Here is a 24,160-nt window from a genome sequence, read left to right as displayed (position 1 = left end):
CACCAGTAACACAGGAACAAGTGTAGATTGTGCTGTCGCCACTTCAGAGATGTAGCTGGCGGGGTTGGAGGCCAGGGTAAATAGTAGAGACAGTGGAGCCAGAGGCCTAAGTGGAGCATGGTTAGAATCAGTAGTAGTCAACAACCTCCATAAAAACCGCTGCCCATTGGCCTCTGCATGCGGCATGCGTAATCCTGGGCTCCAACAGTGTCAGTTGGTGTTCAGAAGTGTCGTCTCCACAGAGCCAAACACATTCGTTCAAGTGTTAGTGGGGTTCAGCACTGCCAGCTGTTCCCCTGCTGTGGAGATGGCAAGTCTCCTGCTGCCTTCACCTGCCAAAAGCAACAGGCCCCAGCCTGCTCCTCGCCTAATCCTGTGCTCCAACAGCGTCAGTTGGTGTTCAGAAGTGTCGTCTCCACAGAGCCAAACACATTCGTTCAAGTGTTAGTGGGGTTCAGCACTGCCAGCTGTTCCCCTGCTGTGGAGATGGCAAGTCTCCTGCTGCCTTCACCTGCCAAAAGCAACAGGCCCCAGCCTGATCCTCGACTAATCCTGGGCTCCAACAGTGTCAGTTGGTGTTCAGAAGTGCCGTCTCCACAGAGCCAAACACATTCGTTCAAGTGTTAGTGGGGTTCAGCACTGCCAGCTGTTCCCCTGCTGTGGAGATGGCAAGTCTCCTGCTGCCTTCACCTGCCAAAAGCAACAGGCCCCAGCCTGCTCCTCGCCTAATCCTGGGCTCCAACAGCGTCAGTTGGTGTTCAGAAGTGTCGTCTCCACAGAGCCAAACACATTCGTTCAAGTGTTAGTGGGGTTCAGCACTGCCAGCTGTTCCCCTGCTGTGGAGATGGCAAGTCTCCTGCTGCCTACACCTGCCAAAATCCAGTAGGCCCCAGCCTGCTCCTCGCCTAATCCTGGGCTCCAACAGCGTCAGTTGGTGTTCAGAAGTGTCATCTCCACAGAGCCAAACACATTCGTTAAAGTGTTAGTGGGGTTCAGCACTGCCAGCTGTTCCCCTGCTGTGGAGATGGCAAGTCTCCTGCTGCCTTCACCTGCGAGCTGTTCCCCTGCTGTGGAGATGGCAGTCTCTCCTGCTGTCTCCGCATTCCAAAGACAGTAGGCCTCTGCCTACACCCTCCTATTTCCTGGGCTTCAACACAGCCAGTTGTAGCTCGGAAGTGCCGTCCACACGGAAAGAGACACTTGCTCCCGTGTCTCAGTGGGGTTCAGTAACGTCAGCTGATCCCCTGCTGTGTGGATGGCAGTCTCTCCTGCTGTCACCACATTCCAAATACAGTAGGCCTCTGCCTACACCCACCTATTTCCTGGGCTTCAACACAGCCAGTTGTAGCTCGGAAGTGCCGTCCACACGGAAAGAGACACTTGCTCCCGTGTCTCAGTGGGGTTCAGTAACGTCAGCTGATCCCCTGCTGTGTTGATGGCAGTCTCTCCTGCTGTCACCACATTCCAAATACAGTAGGCCTCTGCCTACACCCTCCTATTTCCTGGGCTTCAACACAGCCAGTTGTAGCTCGGAAGTGCCGTCCACACGGAAAGAGACACTTGCTCCCGTGTCTCAGTGGGGTTCAGTAACGTCAGCTGATCCCCTGCTGTGTAAATGGCAGTCTCTCCTGCTGTCACCACATTCCAAATACAGTAGGCCTCTGCCTACACCCTCCTATTTCCTGGGCTTCAACACAGCCAGTTGTAGCTCGGAAGTGCCGTCCACACGGAAAGAGACACTTGCTCCCGTGTCTCAGTGGGGTTCAGTAACGTCAGCTGATCCCCTGCTGTGTGGATGGCAGTCTATCCTGCTGTCACCACATTCCAAATACAGTAGGCCTCTGCCTACACCCTCCTATTTCCTGGGCTTCAACACAGCCAGTTGTAGCTCGGAAGTGCCGTCCACACGGAAAGAGACACTTGCTCCCGTGTCTCAGTGCGGTTCAGTAACGTCAGCTGATCCCCTGCTGTGTGGATGGTAGTCTCTCCTGCTGTCACCACATTCCAAATACAGTAGGCCTCTGCCTACACCCTCCTATTTCCTGGGCTTCAACACAGCCAGTTGTAGCTCGGAAGTGCCGTCCACACGGAAAGAGACACTTGCTCCCGTGTCTCAGTGGGGTTCAGTAACGTCAGCTGATCCCCTGCTGTGTGGATGGCAGTCTCTCCTGCTGTCACCACATTCCAAATACAGTAGGCCTCTGCCTACACCCTCCTATTTCCTGGGCTTCAACACAGCCAGTTGTAGCTCGGAAGTGCCGTCCACACGGAAAGAGACACTTGCTCCCGTGTCTCAGTGGGGTTCAGTAACGTCAGCTGATCCCCTGCTGTGTGGATGGCAGTCTCTCCTGCTGTCACCACATTCCAAATACAGTAGGCCTCTGCCTACACCCTCCTATTTCCTGGGCTTCAACACAGCCAGTTGTAGCTCGGAAGTGCCGTCCACACGGAAAGAGACACTTGCTCCCGTGTCTCAGTGGGGTTCAGTAATGTCAGCTGATCCCCTGCTGTGTGGATGGCAAAGTCTCCTGCTGCCTACACAGTCGTACTACTACTGATTTTTAACCGTGCTCCAATTAGGCCTGTGGCTCCACTGTCTCTCGTATTTCCCCTGTCCTCCAACCCTGCCAGTTACAGCTCCGAAGTGGCGTCTGCACAATCCACACTTGTTCCTGTGATACAGGTGTTCAGTCCGGTCAGTTAATCCCCTGATGTGTGTCCGACAATGTCGCCTGCTCTGTCCACATTCCCATAACTAGTTTTCCAGGGGCACCACGAGGAGGAACGGACTCACCCCCATACACTGCTTAGTCTTCTTCTGCTTATAAATAAGATATCATTTGCTCAGAGTATTAGTCTTATGCTTAATGTTCTTCTGCTTTGTTCTTTTATGCTTCTTTGTCTTCTCTCTCTTGTTGTTCTGCATCTTGGTGGTTGTCTTCCTGTTCTTTGTCCTCTTGAACCAGCTGACGGTACTGGCACCCGTAGGGGCAGCAGGAGGAACAAGAGCCAATGGCACTACCGAGGACCAGCTGACGGTGCTGGAACCCGGTTACTAAGCAGGAGGTACCTGTGCTACAAAGCACTACCAAGGAACAGCAGACGTTGCCGGAACTCGGATACCGAGATGGAGGCACCTAGGCCAAAGGCTCTGACGAGAACCAGCTGACGGTGCTGGAACCCGGAGGGGTAGCATAAGCTGCAAGAGCAAATGGAAATAGCGAGGACCAGCTGACAGTGCTGGCACCCGGAGGGGCAGCAGAAGGAATAAGAGCCAATGGCACAACCGAGGACCAGCTGACGGTGCTGGAACCCAGTTACTAAGCAGGAGGTACCTGTGCTACAAAGCACTACCAAGGACCAGCAGACGTTGCCGGAACTCGGATACCGAGATGGAGGCACCTAGGCCAAAGGCTCTGACGAGAACCAGCTGACGGTGCTGGAACCCGGAGGGGTAGCATAAGCTGCAAGAGCAAATGGAAATAGCGAGGACCAGCTGACAGTGCTGGCACCCGGAGGGGCAGCAGAAGGAATAAGAGCCAATGGCACAACCGAGGACCAGCTGACGGTGCTGGAACCCAGTTACTAAGCAGGAGGTACCTGTGCTACAAAGCAATACCAAGGACCAGCAGACGTTGCCGGAACTCGGATACCGAGATGGAGGCACCTAGGCCAAAGGCTCTGACGAGAACCAGCTGACGGTGCTGGAACCCGGAGGGGTAGCATAAGCTGCAAGAGCAAATGGAAATAGCGAGGACCAGCTGACAGTGCTGGCACCCGGAGGGGCAGCAGAAGGAATAAGAGCCAATGGCACAACCGAGGACCAGCTGACGGTGCTGGAACCCGGATACTAAGCAGGAGGTACCTGTGCTACAAAGCACTGCCAAGGACCAGCAGACGTTGCCGGAACTCGGATACCGAGATGGAGGTACCTAATCCAAAGGCTCTGACGAGAACCAGCTGACGGTGCTGGAACCCGGAGGGGCAGCTGAAGTTACCCCTGAAAAGCAAAGTTGGCATGCCGCAAGCTGGCCGCAGTTACCGAATCACACAGTCCTACAGGGGGTGCTTGTCCTACTGGCACTACGGAACAAGCCTTTCTTACCAGAACCCGCAGTCCACATAGGAAGCACCTAAACTGCTGGCACCCTAGCCTCGGCTAACCCAACCGCAACACGACATGGCAACTTCGGGTGGCAAACTGACATTGACACTTCCCGGAAACAGCAGGCAGGGCTGGAACCAAGCTGGGCAGGAGGGAGTACCCGTGCCAAAGTCAGTTATGAGCAGCAACTGGCGATGTTGGAGCCCAGGGACAAGCACTTAGCAGGCTGAGGCCTGATGTGCTGTCAATTGGGAGGCAGCAGGACAGATTGCCATCAAAACAGCAGGGGAACAGCTGACGTTACTGAACCCCACAAACACAGGAGCTAGTGTTTTACTCTGTGAAGACGGCACTTCCGAGCAACAACTGGCTGTGTTGAAGCCCAGGGACAAGCACGGAGCAGGCTGAGGCTGCATTGAAGAAATTTTAAGATCGGTTGTAGACTTCTACTAATTTTAACCAAGCTCCACTTAGGCCTGTGGCTTCACTGATATTCGTATTTCCCCTGTCCTCCAACACCGCCAGTTACAGCTCCGAAGTGGCGTCTGCACAATCCACACTTGTTCCTGTGTTACAGGTGTTCAGTCCGGTCAGTTAATCCCCTGATGTGTGTCCGGCAATGTCGCCTGCTCTGTCCACATTCCCATAACTAGTTATGAACGCGGACAAATCCTGTTGTAAATCTTTTGTGACAGGCAGAACGGAAGGTGTAAACTTCTAACTTTTCTAGATAACAACTACAGGAATGCCTGACACAAATAAGAATATGATGAAGAAGAATAGGAAGAAGATGAAGAAGTTGAATATGTAGAATAATAATTGTTGAATAAGAAGAATATGAAGAATGTAAGAAAAGGAAGAAGAAGAAGAATGTAAAAAAAGGAAGTAGAAGAATTTAAAAAAAGGAAGAAGAAGAAGAATGTAAAAAAAGGAATAAGAAGAAGAATGTAAAAAAAGGAAGTAGAAGAATGTAAAAAAAGGAAGAAGAAGAAGAAGAATGTAAAAAAAGGAATAAGAAGAAGAAGAAGAAGGTAAAAAAAGGAAGAAGAATAAGAAAGAAGAAGAAAGAAGAAAGAAGAAGAAGACATACTGTACATATCTGGCAAAATATAAATGAGGCTAACATAGTCAATATCTTTGTAACTCCTAACGTCTTTAAAAAAAAAGTTTAATTCCTGCTATTCCATTTGATTGGGCTAAACCTCTATGGCTTTAATGTCTCCTCCACCTCCCACAATACATTCTACATTATTCTTAGTTGTTTTTCTTCATGTAGAATTAACCTACAAGGAAAGAAAGGGTTTTTTTTAATTCCGATATTTTGGCCCCATTGACTTGCATTGGTTCCCGGTATCGGAATCGGCGATACCGATACTTTTTTTTAAGATCGGCCGATCCATTCCGATCTGATATTTTCAAGTATCGGCTGGTATCGCTCAACTCTATTTGTTACTATTGTGTAATACCTTTTGTACATGTTGCCCTTTCTGGAAATTTTTTATAATAATATCAGGCATAAGGATACCTAAATGTACTGAGCTATCTCAGCATGACAGAATTCTCATTTCATGCTGTCTGCCTAGCTTAATTCATAAAATGCTATGGACTGAGTCAAAGCAATTAGAAGTTCCTAAACAATAGTGCAAGTTCTGTACTGGGGCAACCACTTTTGCACTACTAGTGTATTTTCTTATGTATCAGTTGGACCCTTCACCACCCTCATGTACTCGGCCAAGTGTCTGATTGTTTCCTCCTATCCAGCTAGGCAACCTCCCGCATCATTATTATTATTATTATTATTATTATTATTAACCATTTATACCTTGGCGTTTTACATGTGATGAGGGGTGTACATAACTAAAAAGAAGTACAGTAATCTTAAACAACACTGGTCACGACTGGTCCAGGAGTAGATAGGACCCTGCCCGTGAGGGCTCACAATATACAAGGATGTTTCTCTCCAAACATTGCTTTTTGGCTTTTCCACCATTGCAGTTAGTTTTCTATGAGAGTCCCTGACATCACTATAATTCAGAAGCCTATGAGGACCACTCTCTCTACAAGGAGTGAACATGATGTACAGGTGTCCAAGAGGTAAGGGGGCACCCTCTGCATCCAAAGCTGGTGGGATTGTGCCTTTTTAGGAGCTAATGGACTACAAAGTGCTCTATGTAGGAACAACAAGTCTCTTTTCCCTGCACTTATCATCCCCTTTTCAAATCCTGACTCAACTATTCCCCCATCCCCTCTTTCCAAGGACTTTTGCAGTGAATCATGACTCATAAAGGGGAAAATATACTACTTTCTTATACATAGAACTCAGATGGATTCAGCTAGTTCATTCTTAATCACATGATGTCTTAGACCTAATAAAAAAGAGAAAAAATAACTGGGTAGAAAGGTAAAATGAGCAATTGTAAGTACATAATGATATATAACATGATGATTGCTATATATTAAGAGGATAACAACTTTGATGGAAGGAGTGATTCTTTGAGAATCTGATCTTTGACTTGGCTATGATTATATTAATATTATTATCGGTGAAATATTCAGGATCATGGCTCTTGATTGAAGTTGGGAAGAAGCTTTTTGGCTTTGTGTATGTAGGAGATTTGGATTCGGAAGAAAAGTTATTCTGTAGGTTGATTATTGTGTTTACATTCATTGTTTCGGTGATGGGGCCATTAATATATTTTACCTGTTCAATTTTATTATTCTTAATAATTGTAGAAGTCAGTTATGTATTTCTGTTTTTACCGTGTGAAATGTCTCATATGTATAGAAATCTCTAAGGAAAAGCTGTGCTGCTGCCACAGACTGTTCCTATAAAGAGGAGTCTGAGTTATAACATTATGTCTAGTTTGTGTTCTGCTCAGAGAATGAGAATGAGGACCACCTTCTCTCCTCCACAATTATAAGCTCCTCACCCAAGTGCCTCTAAGACTTCTCCCGAATATGTCCCATCCTCTGGAATTCTGTGCCTAAACATGCCTGATTATCTGGCACAATCGGATTTTTTTATGTGAAATTTGAAAACCCATCTCTTCATGAAAGCTTACAGCCTACACTAACCCCGCTGCCACCTCACCAAAACCGGAACTTCTGAAACACCCCCAACCTACCGTCTTCACCATCCCAATTTTTCTGTAGAATATAAGACCACAAGGGCTGGGTCCTCTGCCCTCTGTACCAGTCTATCATTGTCAGTTTGCTCTCTGTAATTTATATCTGTATTTTGTATGTTACACCTTATCATGTGCAGCACTATGGAATCAATGACGCTCTAAAATTCTAAAATAATTAATAATAACTGTTCCTATAGAAGATGACTAGAGCCATGCCAATAAGAGAGGTGCAGCTCCCATATTCACTTCTAAGGGAGCAACAGAAATAGCACAATCGGTGTCACTACTTTCAGCGTTGAATGGCTCCAGAGCCATCTCAGTCATTAATGGCTGCTTCTCCTGATGCCAAGCAGAGGTATTAGACTTTACTTTCTGATAAGTATTGGTGCCATATTATAAGCTGCTCACAATTGTTATTTATTTTTCCATCCTCTCCTCATTTCTCAGTTTATTGCTTGGGTGTTGATTGACTTTATATTACTTTTCTAATAGATTATTTTTGTCTTACATACATTTGGGAAAGGTTTACTTTTCACTTAGTCATAGAATCCTAGAATGTTAGAGTTAGTAGAGCCCTCCAGAGTCCTCGTGTCCTCATGTCCTTTGTCCAGCCACTGTGTGAAGACTTCCAGTAATGTAGAACTCACCACCTTCTGTTTCATTTCATTGCTTCTGGTGTTTCCATGTGTAAATGAGAATAATGATGATCCCGCTACACTGTGACAGCCCTTAACATATTTGTAGACAGGTATTAAGTCTCCTCTTAGCCTTCTTTTTACAAGCTAAACATTCCCAGATCCTTTACCCGTTCCTATTAGGACATTCTTTGCAGTCCGCTCACCATCCTGGTAGCTCTTCTCTGAACTTGCTCCACTTTTTCAACACCTTTTTACAGCACTTAATCAATCTTAGGAGTCCTCCTCAGTGATCTAGAAAAAAAAGGAGACAAGGGAGGAAATTAGTTTACCTAGTAGTTTTTTTTACTACTTTCTCTTTAAGGAAGAGTCAGGAGGCTATGCAACTCGAATAAGGATCACAGCGCAATGCTCAGACTGGTCATTGGAAATCCCAACCCAAGCGTGACATCCTGTATTTCTATGCAGCTCTCGCACTCAGGTCGGGAGAACCGCCGGGCAGTCCAATCATTATGCTGCGATCCCAGTCTGAGTTATACGGCCGTCTGACTCTTCCCGTAAGGTGTTTACGTACATTCAGGTAGTTACATTATGTCTGATTGTCTCATGGAGGATCACTAGGAAATCCATTTTGTCCTATTTTATGTCTGCTTGATTACTCTTTTTTGAGCTTTTTATTCGCAGGAAGATTTTCAAGCAAACAGGAGAATGCAGCATAATTCTAACTAATGGAGGATTGAATATATACTGTAGGAAAGTGATCAAATCTGACTTGAGAATATTTTCATTGTGAGATATCTTATAATAATATTGATTTTTTTTCTTTTTATGAATAGTCATTGCTGTATTAATATTATTATTTATCTAGCACTAATCACAACTCTCAACTGCTTGTTGTTGACCTTCAGTACATGTCGAGTTTTACCCAAGTACCTAAGATGTTGTAATGTATCAATATAAGATGCGGGAAGATCTAAGCGGATTGGAAGATTCGGCGCCGGCCTTATTGTGGATGCATGTTGGTGTCATATAATCTTGATTCATTTAAAGACAAGCGCATCTTAATGAGTCAGGCACATCTGAAAAGTGGTGTGTGCATCCTTGTGTGCCTCGCCACAAATCCAGCAAGAATTGTGAAATATCGAATGCACCACTTGTCATGAATTTGACAAACAAGAGTTGCCACGCCAGTGTCTTGCCCCAGGTCCACGCACTCTGTTAGAGCTGGGCGAAAATGACATGAGAATGCCAAAAGTTGTAAAATTTTAGTGCGATCTTGCATTGCTCCAAACCTTTGTGACTTTTCAAAGCTTTTTACTTCAGAAGTCTGGAGCAAAAGGTATGATGAATCAGGCCGTCTAATTTCATATTTTCTGGTTACACAGCAGCCAATGAAGGTGCAGAATTGAGGGTGGTGGAGACACTGATGAATAAAAGGTAGAAAAGTTAGAGGAGGCGGAGGTGGGAGAGCTAGATGGGAAGTGGTAAAATATCTGATGTGTAGTATTGTACTTGGATGAGGAGTTACAGTGGGAAAAAAAGGTATTTAGTCAGTCAGCAATAGTGCAAGTTCCACCACTTAAAAAGATGAGAGGCGTCTGTAATTTACATCATAGGTAGACCTCAACTATGGGAGACAAACTGAGAAAAAAAAATCCAGAAAATCACATTGTCTGTTTTTTTTTCATTTTATTTGCATATTATGGTGGAAAATAAGTATTTGGTCAGAAACAAAATTTCATCTCAATACTTTGTGATATATCCTTTGTTGGCAATGACAGAGGTCAAACGTTTTCTGTAAGTCTTCACAAGGTTGCCACACACTGTTGTTGGAATGTTGGCCCATTCCTCCATGCAGATCTCCTCTAGAGCAGTGATGTTTTTGGCTTTTCGCTTGGCAACACGGACTTTCAACTCCCTCCAAAGGTTTTCTATAGGGTTGAGATCTGGAGACTGGCTAGGCCACTCCAGGACCTTGAAATGCTTCTTACGAAGCCACTCCTTCGTAGCCCTGGCGGTGTGCTTTGGATCGTTGTCATGTTGAAAGACCCAGCCACGTTTCATCTTCAATGCCCTTGCTGATGGAAGGAGGTTTGCACTCAAAATCTCACGATACATGGCCCCATTCATTCTTTCATGTACCCGGATCAGTCGTCCTGGCCCCTTTGCAGAGAAACAGCCCCAAAGCATGATGTTTCCACCACCATGCTTTACAGTAGGTATGGTGTTTGATGGATGCAACTCAGTATTCTTTTTCCTCCAAACACGACAAGTTGTGTTTCTACCAAACAGTTCCAGTTTGGTTTCATCAGACCATAGGACATTCTCCCAAAACTCCTCTGGATCATCCAAATGCTCTCTAGCAAACTTCAGACGGGCCCGGACATGTACAGGCTTAAGCAGTGGGACACGTCTGGCACTGCAGGATCTGAGTCCATGGTGGCGTAGTGTTACTTATGGTAGGCCTTGTTACATTGGTCCCAGCTCTCTGCAGTTCATTCACTAGGTCCCCCCGCGTGGTTCTGGGATTTTTGCTCACCGTTCTTGTGATCATTCTGACCCCACGGGGTGGGATTTTGCGTGGAGCACCAGATCGAGGGAGATTATCAGTGGTCTTGTATGTCTTCCATTTTCTAATTATTGCTCCCACAGTTGATTTCTTCACTCCAAGCTGGTTGGCTATTGCAGATTCAGTCTTCCCAGCCTGGTGCAGGGCTACAATTTTGTTTCTGGTGTCCTTTGACAGCTCTTTGGTCTTCACCATAGTGGAGTTTGGAGTCAGACTGTTTGAGGGTGTGCACAGGTGTCTTTTTATACTGATAACAAGTTTAAACAGGTGCCATTACTACAGGTAATGAGTGGAGGAAAGAGGTGACTCTTAAAGAAGAAGTTACAGGTCTGTGAGAGCCAGAAATCTTGATTGCTTGTTTCTGACCAAATACTTATTTTCCACCAAAATATGCAAATAAAATGAAAAAAAAACAGACAATGTGATTTTCTGGATTTTTTTTTCTCAGTTTGTCTCCCATAGTTGATTTCTACCTATGATGTAAATTACAGACGCCTCTCATCGTTTTAAGTGGTGGAACTTGCACTATTGCTGACTGACTAAATACTTTTTTTCCCCACTGTATAGGAGGAATGAGTTCAGATCAACAGGAGAAATGAATTAGTATTTCTGATCTCAGATAGAAGTCATGCTCAAGTTCAATCGAAACATACAATGCATATAGTAATTTTCAGCTCTGTAAAGGTTTTCTAACACCGTCCATGACTTTTAGCCACCATTTTGAGAAATGTTTCTCATCAAGTCTCTACAATTAGCCATATTCCTTACTATTAAACAGATCATATTTTTACATGGATTGATCAACTGTGGATTGCATTCAAATAGAATTTCCACAAATTCAAAGGCTGCTTTACAATTCAATTACAAGGATCATAAATAGAGTTGAGCGATACCGTCCGATACTTCAAAGTATCGGATCGGAATGGATCGGCCGATCTTTAAAAAAAGTATCGGTATCGCCGATTCCGATACCGGAAGTCCCATTCAAGTCTATGGGACTTCCGGTATCGGAATAAGAAAAACCCTGTTTTTGCCTTGTACAGCCTCTCTGGGGTCTGTACGGGCCTTTCGGGGGGCTGTGCGGGCCTGCCAGGGGGTCTGTGCAGGCTCCGGTGGTCTGTGCCGGCCTGCCGGGGGGCTGTGCCGGCCTGCCGGTGGTCTGTGCAGGCTCCGGTGGGCTGTGCCGGCCTGCCGGGGGGCTGTGCCGGCCTGCCGGGGGGCTGTGCAGGCTCCGGGGGGCTGTGCCGGCCTGCCGGGGGGCTGTGCCGGCCTGCCGGTGGTCTGTGCAGGCTCCGGTGATCTGTGCCGGCCTGCCGGGGGGCTGTGCCGGCCTGCCGGTGGTCTGTGCAGGCTTCGGGGGTCTGTGCAGGCATCGTCCGATGGGACTACAAGTCCCATCGGGCGATGCCTGCTACCATGACAGTGATTGACACATTAGCCAATGATGGGACAGTAGTAGTCCCATCATCCGGCTAATGTGTTGAATGTAAAAAAAAAAAAAAAAAAATTACATGCTACATACATGCTACAATCATACTACATAAATACTACATGCAACATACATACTACATATATACTACATACATACTACATATATACTACATGCATGCTACATACATACTGCATGCTACATACATACTACATGCTACATACATACCACATATATACTACATACATACTACATGCATGCTACATACATACCACATACATACTACATACATACTACATACATACTACATGCATGCTACATGCATGCTACATGCTACATACATAACACATATATACTACATGCATGCTACATACATACTACATGCTACATACATACCACATACATACTACATGCATGCTACATACATACTACATGCATGCTACATACATACTACATGCTACATACTACATATATACTACATGCTACATACATACTACATATATACTACATGCATGCTACATACATACTACATGCTACATACATACTACATATATACTACATGCATGCTACATACATACTACATGCTACATACATACTACATATATACTACATGCATGCTACATACATACTACATGCTACATACATACTACATATATACTACATGCATGCTACATACATACTACATGCTACATACATACTACATATATACTACATGCATGCTACATACATACTACATGCTACATACATACTACATATATACTACATGCATGCTACATACATACTACATGCATGCTACATACATACTACATATATACTACATGCATGCTACATACATACTACATGCTACATACATACTACATATATACTACATGCATGCTACATACATACTACATGCTACATGCATGCTACATACATACTACATACATACTACATGCTACATACATACCACATATATACTACATACATACAATACATTCATACAATACATACATAGACATACAGTACATATAACATAGAGTAACATACTTACCAATACTTGTCACATTGTTCCCCGAAGCCATTGTCTTTTCCGGAATAAATATTAACATAACAAACCACAAAAATACTCACCCACGATCCGAAGCAGTCCACGAGTGTGTCCCACGACGATCTTGGGTAGAGAACTGCAGCATCAGCTGATGCTGCCGTTCTCTACGGGCTGCAGGAATCCAATGACGGAAGGTAGGTATGCGTGGCCACACACAGCAATGGCATAAAGTGAGACTAGGGACTTTTTTTTTTTTAAGTGGCGGAGGAATACAGTGCGGAAGGATACCTACCTTCCGTCATTGGATTCCTGCAGCCCGTAGAGAACGGCAGCATCATCTGATGCTGCCGTTCTCTACCCAAGATCGTCGTGGGACACACTCGTGGACTGCTTCGGATCGTGGGTGAGTATTTTTGTGGTTTGTTATGTTAATATTTATTCCGGAAAAGACAATGGCTTCGGGGAACAATGTGACAAGTATTGGTAAGTATGTTACTCTATGTTATATGTACTGTATGTCTATGTATGTATTGTATGAATGTATTGTATGTATGTAGTATATATGTGGTATGTATGTAGCATGTAGTATGTATGTAGTATGTATGTAGCATGCATGTAGTATATATGTAGTATGTATGTAGCATGTAGCATGTATGTAGTATGTATGTAGTATGTATGTAGCATGTAGCATGTATGTAGTATATATGTGGTATGTATGTAGCATGTAGTATGTATGTAGTATGTATGTAGCATGTAGCATGTATGTAGTATATATGTGGTATGTATGTAGCATGTAGTATGTATGTAGTATGCATGTAGCATGCAGTATGTATGTAGCATGCATGTAGTATATATGTAGTATGTATGTAGCATGCATGTAGTATATATGTAGTATGTATGTAGCATGTATGTAGTATATATGTAGTATGTATGTAGCATGTAGTATGTATGTAGCATGCATGTAGTATATATGTAGTATGTATGTAGCATGTAGTATGTATGTAGCATGCATGTAGTATATATGTAGTATGTATGTAGCATGTAGTATGTATGTAGCATGCATGTAGTATGTATGTAGTATGTATGTAGTATTTTTTTTTTTTTTTTTTTAACATTTAACACATTAGCCGGATGATGGGACTACTACTGTCCCATCATTGGCTAATGTGTCAATCACTGTCATGGTAGCAGGCATCGCCAGATGGGACTTGTAGTCCCATCGGACGATGCTTGCACAGACCCCCGGACATCAGCACAGCCCCCCGGCAGGCCGGCACAGCCCCCCGGCAGGCCGGTACAGACCCCCACAGGGTGCACAGACCACCGGCAGGCCGGCACAGCCCCCCGGCAGGCCGGTACAGACCCCCACAGGGTGCACAGACCACCGGCAGGCCGGCACAGCCCCCCGGCAGGCCGGTACAGACCCCGGGCAGTCCACACAGCCCCCGGCAGGCCGGCAGAGACCCCCGGAAGGCCCGAAATGACGGCGCATCATGATGCGCACACACCGCGCATCATGATGACGTCAGGCTGTCAATCAACTTTGAACTTCCGATTCCGATGCCGAATTCCGATATTGAAAAAATATCGGAAGTCGGTATCGGAATTCCGATACAGCAAGTATCGGCCGATACCCGATACTTGCGGTATCGGAATGCTCAACACTAATCATAAACAAAAAGAAGTATAACTTAAATCCCAGCCACACAGGCTTCCCCATAATTCCTTGTGGCTACCTCATTACATAATCTAAGGCAGGCAGCCAATGAGGATTATCACAGCCAGAATGAAAGATGGTTGTCAACCAAGCAGCGCCATTTTGGGATTAAACAGTTTACAATTCAGAGTGCTCAGTTCATTACATTTAGTGATAGAAAAAGGACTAAATCTGATGATGGTATACTGATGCATCACTGCAGCACATTGAAAATGACAGTGGTAGTCTAAGTTTTGTGAATAATTAAACAAAGCAATGATAGGGAAGTGCTGGACCTGCATAGTCAGTGTGACTGTGAATTGCTTGATCTGTGTTATACTACAGTATCTGAACCTTAAGAGCAGCATTTTCTTACTCCTTTCACACTGAAAACAAGGAGCATAATTTAATACCCCTCTCCCTGATTTTGATACTAAACAAAAATCCTGAAACCGATACGTGTATGTAAGAGAAAGTGTGGCAGCTTAGTTGAAACCCTCTAATAGTAACTGTTGTAAACACTTTTGACCTGGCTTCTGAGTTTGGGCTCCCTCTGGTGGTTGCTCCTGGTGATGGAGCTGGTCTACCTGACAGAAGTCAATCACCTGAGCTGGATGATTGGAGGTCAGGTGTTACAGATGGGGGGAGATTTAAGTGAACAACCTTCCCTCAGCTCTTGCCGGTGAATTGGTTTGCTTGCTGAGCATATTTTGAAGTTTGCTTGTCTCCTGCTCCGTCCTGCATCTTTCAGATAAATTATTTGTGTTCTTGAATCTTTTTTTGCATTGGATCCATTTTTGCTTGTCTCTGATTTTTGCTTAGCCGGTGTTAGTTCAGCCTGGTTCCCTATTGGGACCTGTGCTGGACCCTGTTCCATTTCTCACAGCGTATGTTAGTCTTTTTAGTAACCAGTTCTGATCTAGTGGGGGAGAGGTTGAGTGGCCTCAGTATTTTTGCATATCAGATGTGTTGGATTTTTCTTAGGGTTTTTTGCGTGATTGCAGACAGTATCCTTTCCTGTCCTGTTCTATCTAGACAGTTTGGGCCCCATCATTTGCTTACTCTATTTTCTGCCTGTGTTTTGTGCTTCATCTTTTCTTACCGGCAATATATGTTCAGGGGCTATCTATTCCTTTAGAGTTCTACTCCAGGGAAGTTTAGCTTTCCCATTTCTCTCTTTAGGCTTAGTTAATTCTGTGGCTGTGCCGAGGCGTCTAGGGCATCGTAGGTACGTCCCACGGCTAATTCTAGTTGTGTTGTTAATTTAGGGGTCTGCAATCCACTAGCTACCAACCTCTCTGGTTATCTGGTTGCCTAGCTTATTCCCTGGCTATCCTCCTCGATTACCTAATCATAACAAGTATCCTTGTCACCGCCTTTGTCACTCACTCTGCAGTAAACTACAATGTAGCCCCGTAATACTCAGGATCTATGGTGGGATCATAGGAACAAACAATGATATATTTAAGCAAAATAAAACCACTTTGTGTTATCCGGATGCCCCTTTACCCATCTACTCACATAAACAATATCTCAATTTAGTTTTATTTTCTCAAAATTCATAACGTTCCTAGTCTTGCACTGTATGACTTAACATATTTTTTTTGCTCACTATTCAGATGAACAATCTGACTGTGGAATTTTTCCTCTTGGGATTTCAAAATGACCCACACTTATCTTTTTTCTTCTTCTGTCTTCTCCTGATGGTTTACTGTGGGACAATATGTGGGAATCTCCTGATCATCACCCTGGTGTCCACCAGCAAGAACCTCCACACTCCGATGTACTACTTCATCTCACAACTGTCCATCAGTGACATCATGCTGACCACAGATATTGCCCCCTACATGTTTCACATCCTACTGAATAATGGGGGATCCATTACGGTTAATGGATGTATCACTCAATTTTATTTTTTCTGTGCAGCAGAAGCATTTGAATGTTTCCTCCTCGCAGTGATGTCCTATGACAGATATGTGGCCATCTGTAAACCCCTCCATTATACCTCTATCATGACAAGTGACCGCTGTGTGGTATTGGCCGCCATGTGTTGGGGGTTGAGTTTTTCAATTACACTGATGGACTGTATAACAATATCGATGCTGACGTTTTGTGGACCAAATATCATTGACCATTTTTTCTGTGATCTTACCCCCTTACTGGAAAATGCCTGCTCTAGCACTTACGCTATTGAGTTGGAAGTCTTCATAATGTGTTTCCCGATCCTTTTCATCCCTCTCACAGTGATTATAATATCTTATGTTAATATAATTGTCACTATCTTAAAGTTCCAGTCCAATATCAGTAGACAGAAAGCCTTCTCCACCTGTAGCTCCCACCTCATCGTAGTCTCCTTCTTCTACTTCACTCTATTAAGCATTTATCTGTTTCCTAAAGGAGAAGAGACCTTAAACTTTAGTAAATTCCTATCACTTCTATATACTGTATTCACTCCATTGATCAACCCCATTATCTACAGTCTGAGAAATAAGGACATAAAAAAATCTCTACAGGAAATAATAAAGAAATGCGCAAGTTTATCAACTATATGATATTCTCTAGAAACTTTATATGGTTGGAAAATAATTTTCTAGATTTTGGAAACAGATTTTTTTTTTCATTATTATATAATATAATTTTAGAGAAGAGTTTTGTCTGTAAAGTAGCAATTTAAGGCAAGAACCAATTAGGCCCTCATTTGTGGATAAAAATGAGGAGTAGGAAAAGCAGCAACAAGTCGATGAGGAGAGAGACACTGAGTTATAACAGACACAGACAGGGAATGAGACTGTCAGTCAGTGTGAAATAAATGAGCAAAGGGAATCTGTCACCCTATTTTTGGAGTATGACCTGCCGGCATTGACATCAGGGGCTTATCTACAGCATTCTGTAATGCATTCTGTAATGCTGTAGATAAGCCCCCGATGTAACCTGAAAGATAAGAAAAAAGAGTTGGATTATACTCTCCGGAGGTGGCGGTCCGGTCCGATGGGTGTCGTGGTCCAGTCCGGCGCCTCCCATCTTCACAAGATGCCTTCCTCTTCTTCCCTTAATGTCGTGGCTCCGGTGCAGGCTCACTGCTCTGCCCTGTTGAGGGCAGAGCAGAGTCCTGCAATGCTCAGGCGTTGGAAGAGGTCTGGCACCTGCACACTGCAGTATTCTGCTCTGCCCTCAACAGGGCAGAGCAGTGCACCTGCGCCAGAGCCACGACAGGAAGGGAAGAAGAGGACGGCATTGTGTGAAAATGGGAGGCACAGGACCGGACCGCGACACCCATCGGACTGGACCGCCCCCTCCGTTTAGTATAATCTAACTCTTTTTTCTTATCTTTCAGGTTACATCGGGGGCTTATCTACAGCATTACAGAATGCTGTAGAAAAGCCCCTGATGTCAATGCTGGCAGCTCATACTCCAAAAAAAAGGTTGGCAGATTCCCTTTGTTACTACGTTCTCATGATGAATTTTTGGTTCATATTCTCAAAAAATGCAAGTATCGTATCTTATTCAGTGGGTTCAGAAATGGTACAGAAAATTTTCAACATGAAAAACTCACCAACCACTCATCATGTGAATGTAGCCTCAAATAACACATGCCTTCAAAGGAGGAGTTGGGTGAGTTAGTCAAAAGGATGCTTGATTGCTTGATTTTGGTGGTGAATATGGCGAGCTAATTGTTGGAATTTGTATATCTGACACGTGTATTGGATAGCCATGCTTATTCAACCTCCCTATAAACTAAGTTTTACCAGGTATGAAAAGGAACACCAACAACTTAGTGAGAAGCATTCACTTATCATATAACATATAGGGATGTTCAAGAAAGATATTATTAACGTACTCAAATTATGAACAGACCAAAAAGAGTCCAATTAGATGAAGACTTAAAAATATTTTTATTTAATTGCACAATAAAAGAGAAACCAAACAAATGGACATAATATAATACCATAATTAATCATAGTAAGGAGATAATGACATGATTAACACATGGGCCATAAGTAACTGTGATCATAAAAAATCCATGGACAATATAAAGTGCATATAATAGACAGACTAAAAGTCTGTATACCCAAATAAAGTGCATAGGATATGTAAAATGATCGTAAATACCCGTGATAAGTGGCTCAATGTGTCTCTAGCTCCCTCCAACGTACTTTTCGCCTATAGCGAGTTTCTCAAGGAGTTTGGTTTGTTCGGTTTCCCTTTTATTGTGTAATTAAATAAAAATATTTTTAAGTCTTCATCTAATTGGACTCTTTTTGGCCTGTTCATATTTTGAGTAGGTTAATAAAGGAATAAAAAGGATGTTAAAATTTTTGTATTATGAACTCTTTTTGTTTCAATAAGTTTTATTTAAAACATCATATGAAAACACAAAAAACAATAACCATTCTCCCTTTGCAAGGGAGCATATATTATTATATTCATAGTAACAAATTAGACATACAAGAAAAAGGACAAGACAGGGGTACGGGAAGGACAGACAGCAGGAGTTCAGCCATACAATGCTTAATATTAATATGAAGAATCAATTTGAAATATCCACCTCAAGTAAACATCCAATGTTTGTTATGAGGTCTGGTAAGGCCTTTTCTATAAGTCATAAACGGTCAAGGGGAAAGTCGCAAGGCCAAGTCTAGTTGTGTATTTGGATGTAACTATATCCAAGGATTCCAGACCTTGAGAAATAAGTTCCATGTATTAGATCTAGTGGATTCTATCCGCTCATATAGCATGATGGTATTCATTCTTTCTTTTACCTAAGATATCGATAGTGAAGGGGTTTTACATCTTGTGGCTATATGAATCTTTGTTGCCATACACAAATAATTCACCAATTTATGAAAACTTTTGAGAACCTCGGTGGTTTAGTACCCAATAAAAAAATCGATTTGCTCCTCAAACATTTGTTCTACCAGACATTTCACTTTCCTCCACAGCTCCGAGACCACTGTTCAATACCTCCAGATGTGTTTCATGTCCCCCGATACCCCACAGCCCCTGAAACAATCACGCGAGACACTAGGGAGCATATTATGAGTTCTCTCTGGTACATAGTAGTATCTATGTAGAACCTTCAAAGAAGTCTCTACCAGTGGAGTTTGATAACTACCTTTAGATAATGTCTCACTACTACAGTACCAGTCATCAATCGACATGACAAATCCTAAATCTTCCTCCCACTGTAACATATCATCTAATTTTCCTTCATCGTAAAGTGGACTAATAGCAGAGTAATCAAAGAAATCATTCCTTTCCCCAACTGATCGTGTAAGCATTTGTTCTCAAAACCTGTTATCCGGAGAGGAGTTTTTCCTGGGAGAATTTGCTTAGCAAAATGAAACATGGATTTTTGTGATAAACTCACCATAAAATCCTTTTCTCTGAGACGCTCATTGGGGGACACAGGAACTGTGGGTGTATGCTACTGCCGCCTGGAGGCTGACTCTAAGTGAAAAAAAGAGGTTAGCACCTCCTCCGCTGTATACATCCTCGCCCCGGTTGCGGGCGGAATCAGTTTGGTGCAATAGGAGATCAAACAAAAATCAGACAATATCAACCTTAATAAAGGTAACAACATGTCTAGAAAAAACACTACCCTAATATCATTCAAAAAGGTATATTAATTAAACAAAACAGAAGCCAATTTGGCTATCAGGGTGGGTGCTGTGTCCCCCAATGAGCGTCTGGGAGAAAAGGATTTTACGATGAGTTTATCACAAAAATCCATGTTTCTCCTTCACCTCATTGGGGGACACAGGTACTGTGGGACGTCCTAAAGCAGTCCCTGGGTGGGAAGTTGACTCACCGATCCAATCTGCATGCACCTCCTGTCTAAAGGTGTGCCACCACTGCTTGGAGAATCCTTCTACCCAGAATAGTACCTTCCAAGAAAGGTAGGTTAAAGAGACCTCCTGTAACGGCTCAAATGGAGCCTCCTGTAGAACACGTAGGACCAGGTTAAGGTCCCAAGCATCCAGGGGCGCCCTATAAGGAGGTACCAAGTGGGAGACTCCCTGAATGAAAGTCTTCACCTGCAGATTGGTAGCAATCTTGTGCTGGAAAAGAACGGGTAAGGCCGATATTTGTCTCCTGAGGGAACTTGTGTCCAAGCCTGAGTCTAGGCCAGACTGGAGAAAAGCGAAGATGTTGGGAATAGAAAATCTCAGTGGAGAACAACCCTGGTTCCGACACCATTTGAAGAAAACCTTCCAGGTGTGGTGATAAATACATGCTGAGGCCGGCTTCTGGGCACTAACTATTGTAGCGATCACATTGCGGCCGAACCTAGCCCGGGTTAGAATCCAGGATTCAATGGCCAAGCCATCAAACACAGGGCCCTTGAGTTCGGGTGGTAGATCGGGCCCTGGGACAGAAGGTCTGGGCGCTCTGACAGGCACCAAGGAACGTCGGCGAGTAGCTGTACTAGGTCTGCGTACCATGCCCGATAAGGCCAATCTAGGGCCAGCAGAATCACTGGCACCCCTTCCGCCTTGATCTTCTTGATGACCCTCGGAAGTAGTGGCAACAGGGGGAAATAGGTATGGGAGGTGAAACTGGTTCCATGGCAGAACCAGCGCATCCACGGCAATTGCCTGCGGATCGGGCGACAAACGCTGGTACCTTGGCGTTCACTCTGGAGGCCATTAGGTCCACATCCGGAGTCCCCCATCTTTGGCAAATCTGCTGGAAGATCTCGGGGTGAAGTGACCATTCCCCGGATGCAAGACCCTGCTGGCTGAGGAAGTCTGCCGCCCAGTTCTCCACGCCCGGGATGTGGACTGCCGATATTGCTGAGTGGTTTTTCTCGGCCCAATGAAGCACATGCCCTACCTCGCACATGGATGCCCTGCTGCCGTTGCCCCCCTGATGATTTATGTAAGCCACAGCCGTGGCATTGTCTGACTGAATCCGAACAGGCCGGCCTGCTAGAAGGGGATGAAAGCATTGCAGAGCTAGCCGGATTGCCAGTATTTCCAACAAGTTGATTGGGAGGCGTGCCTTCTGTGGCCACCACCATCCCTGGGTTGTGTGGTGGCAAAAAAACACACCCCAGCCGAGGAGGCTGGCGTCGGTTGTCACCACCAACCAATGGTCTGGGGGAAAGGGCTTGCCCTGGAGAAGTGAGGCACTGGCTGCCCACCACCTGAGTGCCCGTTTGACCCGCGTGGGTAACCGACACCGGCAATTGAGAGAGAATGGGTTTTTGTCTCAGACTGATAACAGGGAGTGCTGCAGGGGGCGAAGATGGAGCTGGGCAAGCAGAATTGCCTCCATTGCTGTCATCATCCTTCCTAGGACCCTCATGCAGAAGCAGATAGTATGAGGGACCGGATGGCGTAGCTTCCGGACTCCCTGACGGAGAGCTAAGGCCTTGTCCTGAGGGAGAATTACCAACCCTCGAGAAGTGTCAAAGATCATTCCTAAGAAGGCGATCCTCTGAGCTGGCACAGGGGATGACTTTTTCAGATTGACCAACCATCCTAATCGAGAAAGGGTATCTAGCGTGATGCTGACACTCTGCTCACATGCCCGAAAGGAAAGGCCTTTGATCAAGAGGCCGTCTAAATAAGGAAAGACATCTATGCCCCGGGAGTGCAGGGTGGCCATGATGACTGCCAGGACCTTTGTGAATACCCTGGGAGCGGTGGCCAATCCAAAGGGCAGTGCTGCGAACGGAAAGTGTAGGCCGTTGATGGCGAAGCGCAGAAACCTTTGGTGCGGGGGAAAAATGGGGATGTGTAGGTAGGCGTCTTGGATGTCGATAGAGGCCAAGTATTCTCCCCGCCCCATGGCAGATATGACTGAATTGATAGAATCCATCCGGAAATATCTAATCCTGATAAACTTGTTCAGGAGCTTTAGGTCCAGAATGGGCCTGACGGCCCCATCCATTTTGGGCACCGTGAACAGGTTGGAGTAGAACCCCTGAGATTTTTCGTTCTCCGGTACGGGAACAATGACTCTGTTGTGCTGGAGTAATTTTATGGCCTTGAGTAAAGCCCTTGCTCAGGCGATTATTTTTGGAGGACGGGAAAGATAAAACCGTCTTGGGAGGTATTTTATGAATTCTATCTTTTACCCTGAGGATACCAGCTCCGTTACCCATGATTCATGTGAGACAGAGAGACAGGCGTGGCAAAACCAAAGCAGGCGGCCGCCTATCTTGCTGAATTCGCCTTGAGATTTCCTCAAGTCATTTGGCTGCAGATCTCTGGGACCTAGGTCCTCTTGATCTGGGCTGGTGGGTACGCATTCTCCCCAACAGGTTTGCTCTATATGAGACCTGCTGATCCCTGTCCTGGCTGGGATGACCTGAAGCGGTGGGATTGGTCGCTGCAGCCCACCCGGGGTTGCGAAATGACTGAAACCATGTCTAAGGTTGGTGATGAAACGGCTGTTTAACCCTTTGTTGAGGGAGGAAACTGCTCTTTCTACCTGTGCAATCAGAGATGAGCTGATCCAACTTCTCCCCGAACAGGAGACCGCTCTGAAAAGGCAAGGAAGTCAGGGATTTCTTGGAAGTTGTGTCTGCCTGCCATGTCCTCAACCATAAAGCCCTCCTAATGGAGATCGCATTTGCCACAGCGAGAGCCGCGCAGCTGGCCGCATCTAAAGATGCATTAATTAGGTAGTCCCCGGCCAAAGTGATCTGATTTGTGATCTCTGATACCTATGCTGGTAGGTCCATACCATGCAGGGCTCTGTTCAATGATTCTGACCAAGCCATCATGGCTTTTGCTACCCAGGTTGCTGCAAATGAGGGGAAGAGTGCTGAACCTGATGACTCAAATACTGAGCGAGCTAGGCTCTCTATAAGACGGTCAGTGGGATCCTTGATAGAGGACCCACTAGATATGGATAACAGGGTCCTAGAGGCCAAGCGTGACATGGGTGGATCTACCATTGGGGACTCTGCCCATTTCTTACGGAGATTGGGGTGAACGAATGCCTTGCCTCGAGCGCCTTTTGCCCTGAGAACCGTTTGTCAGGCTGCTCTCTGTTGTTGTTGTACTATGTCCTCAAACTCTGGGTGAGAAATAAACACTTTTGACCGGACCTATTAAAATGCTGTTTAAGCTACTTAAAAAATTTTTTTGGAATACCTGTTGCATTATTATACTGTATGTGAACATGGTTGGTCATTATAAAAAAAAAAACTACGTAAAAAACTCAATTTTTTTTATTTATTTTGTGTTTATAAAGGTTACAAGGGCTTATTGAATTCTGCACAGAAATTACAAATTTGAGCTTAACTAACTAAGTAAAACAACTACTACTACTACTACTATAACAACTTTAACTACTGTAACTATAACTATAACTAAAATTAACAATAGTATAAAATTTAACTGCGTGCAAACATTTTGAAAAAAATAGTAAAAATAATAAAAAAAAAATCAGTTTTTTTCTGGAAATTAATTCTATCGTTTACATTCAGGAAAACAATAATACACATGTCTCTTTGAATTTGTTAAAAAATATCAAAGTTCAAAAACGGTCATTTTTGACTGAACATAACAGCAGGGTTAAAAACTGCAGTCCTCTACTAATTCAAAATTGCATTAAG

General features: G+C 44.5%; 1 protein-coding gene across 1 annotated transcript; it reads left to right on the top strand.

The window, feature by feature from the left end:
• Positions 1–7,532: 7,532 nt before the first annotated feature.
• Positions 7,533–17,141, top strand: LOC141050072 (olfactory receptor 1496-like). The gene is made up of 4 exons (XM_073546902.1): positions 7,533–7,588; positions 8,553–8,657; positions 8,737–8,797; positions 16,209–17,141. The coding sequence occupies exons 1-4, from the start codon at positions 7,533–7,535 to the stop codon at positions 17,139–17,141; spliced, it is 1,155 nt and encodes a 384-aa protein (XP_073403003.1).
• Positions 17,142–24,160: the final 7,019 nt, after the last annotated feature.

The sequence above is a fragment of the Dendrobates tinctorius genome, unplaced genomic scaffold, assembly GCF_039654945.1.
Source record: "Dendrobates tinctorius isolate UK_male_01 unplaced genomic scaffold, ASM3965494v1 ptg000151l, whole genome shotgun sequence".
Lineage (NCBI taxonomy): Eukaryota > Metazoa > Chordata > Amphibia > Anura > Dendrobatidae > Dendrobates > Dendrobates tinctorius.
Note: the sequence above shows the minus strand (reverse complement) of the source record. Positions and strands in the feature narration are given on the sequence as shown.

Coding starts and splice junctions, on each gene's coding strand:
- LOC141050072 (XM_073546902.1), top strand. CDS start 7,533: ATGGCTCCAGAGCCATCTCAGTCATTAATGGCTGCTTCTCCTGATGCC. Junction 7,589..8,552: donor TCTCCTGATGCCAAGCAGAG/GTATTAGACTTT, acceptor TTTTATTCGCAG/GAAGATTTTCAAGCAAACAG. Junction 8,798..16,208: donor ACATGTCGAGTTTTACCCAA/GTACCTAAGATG, acceptor CTCACTATTCAG/ATGAACAATCTGACTGTGGA.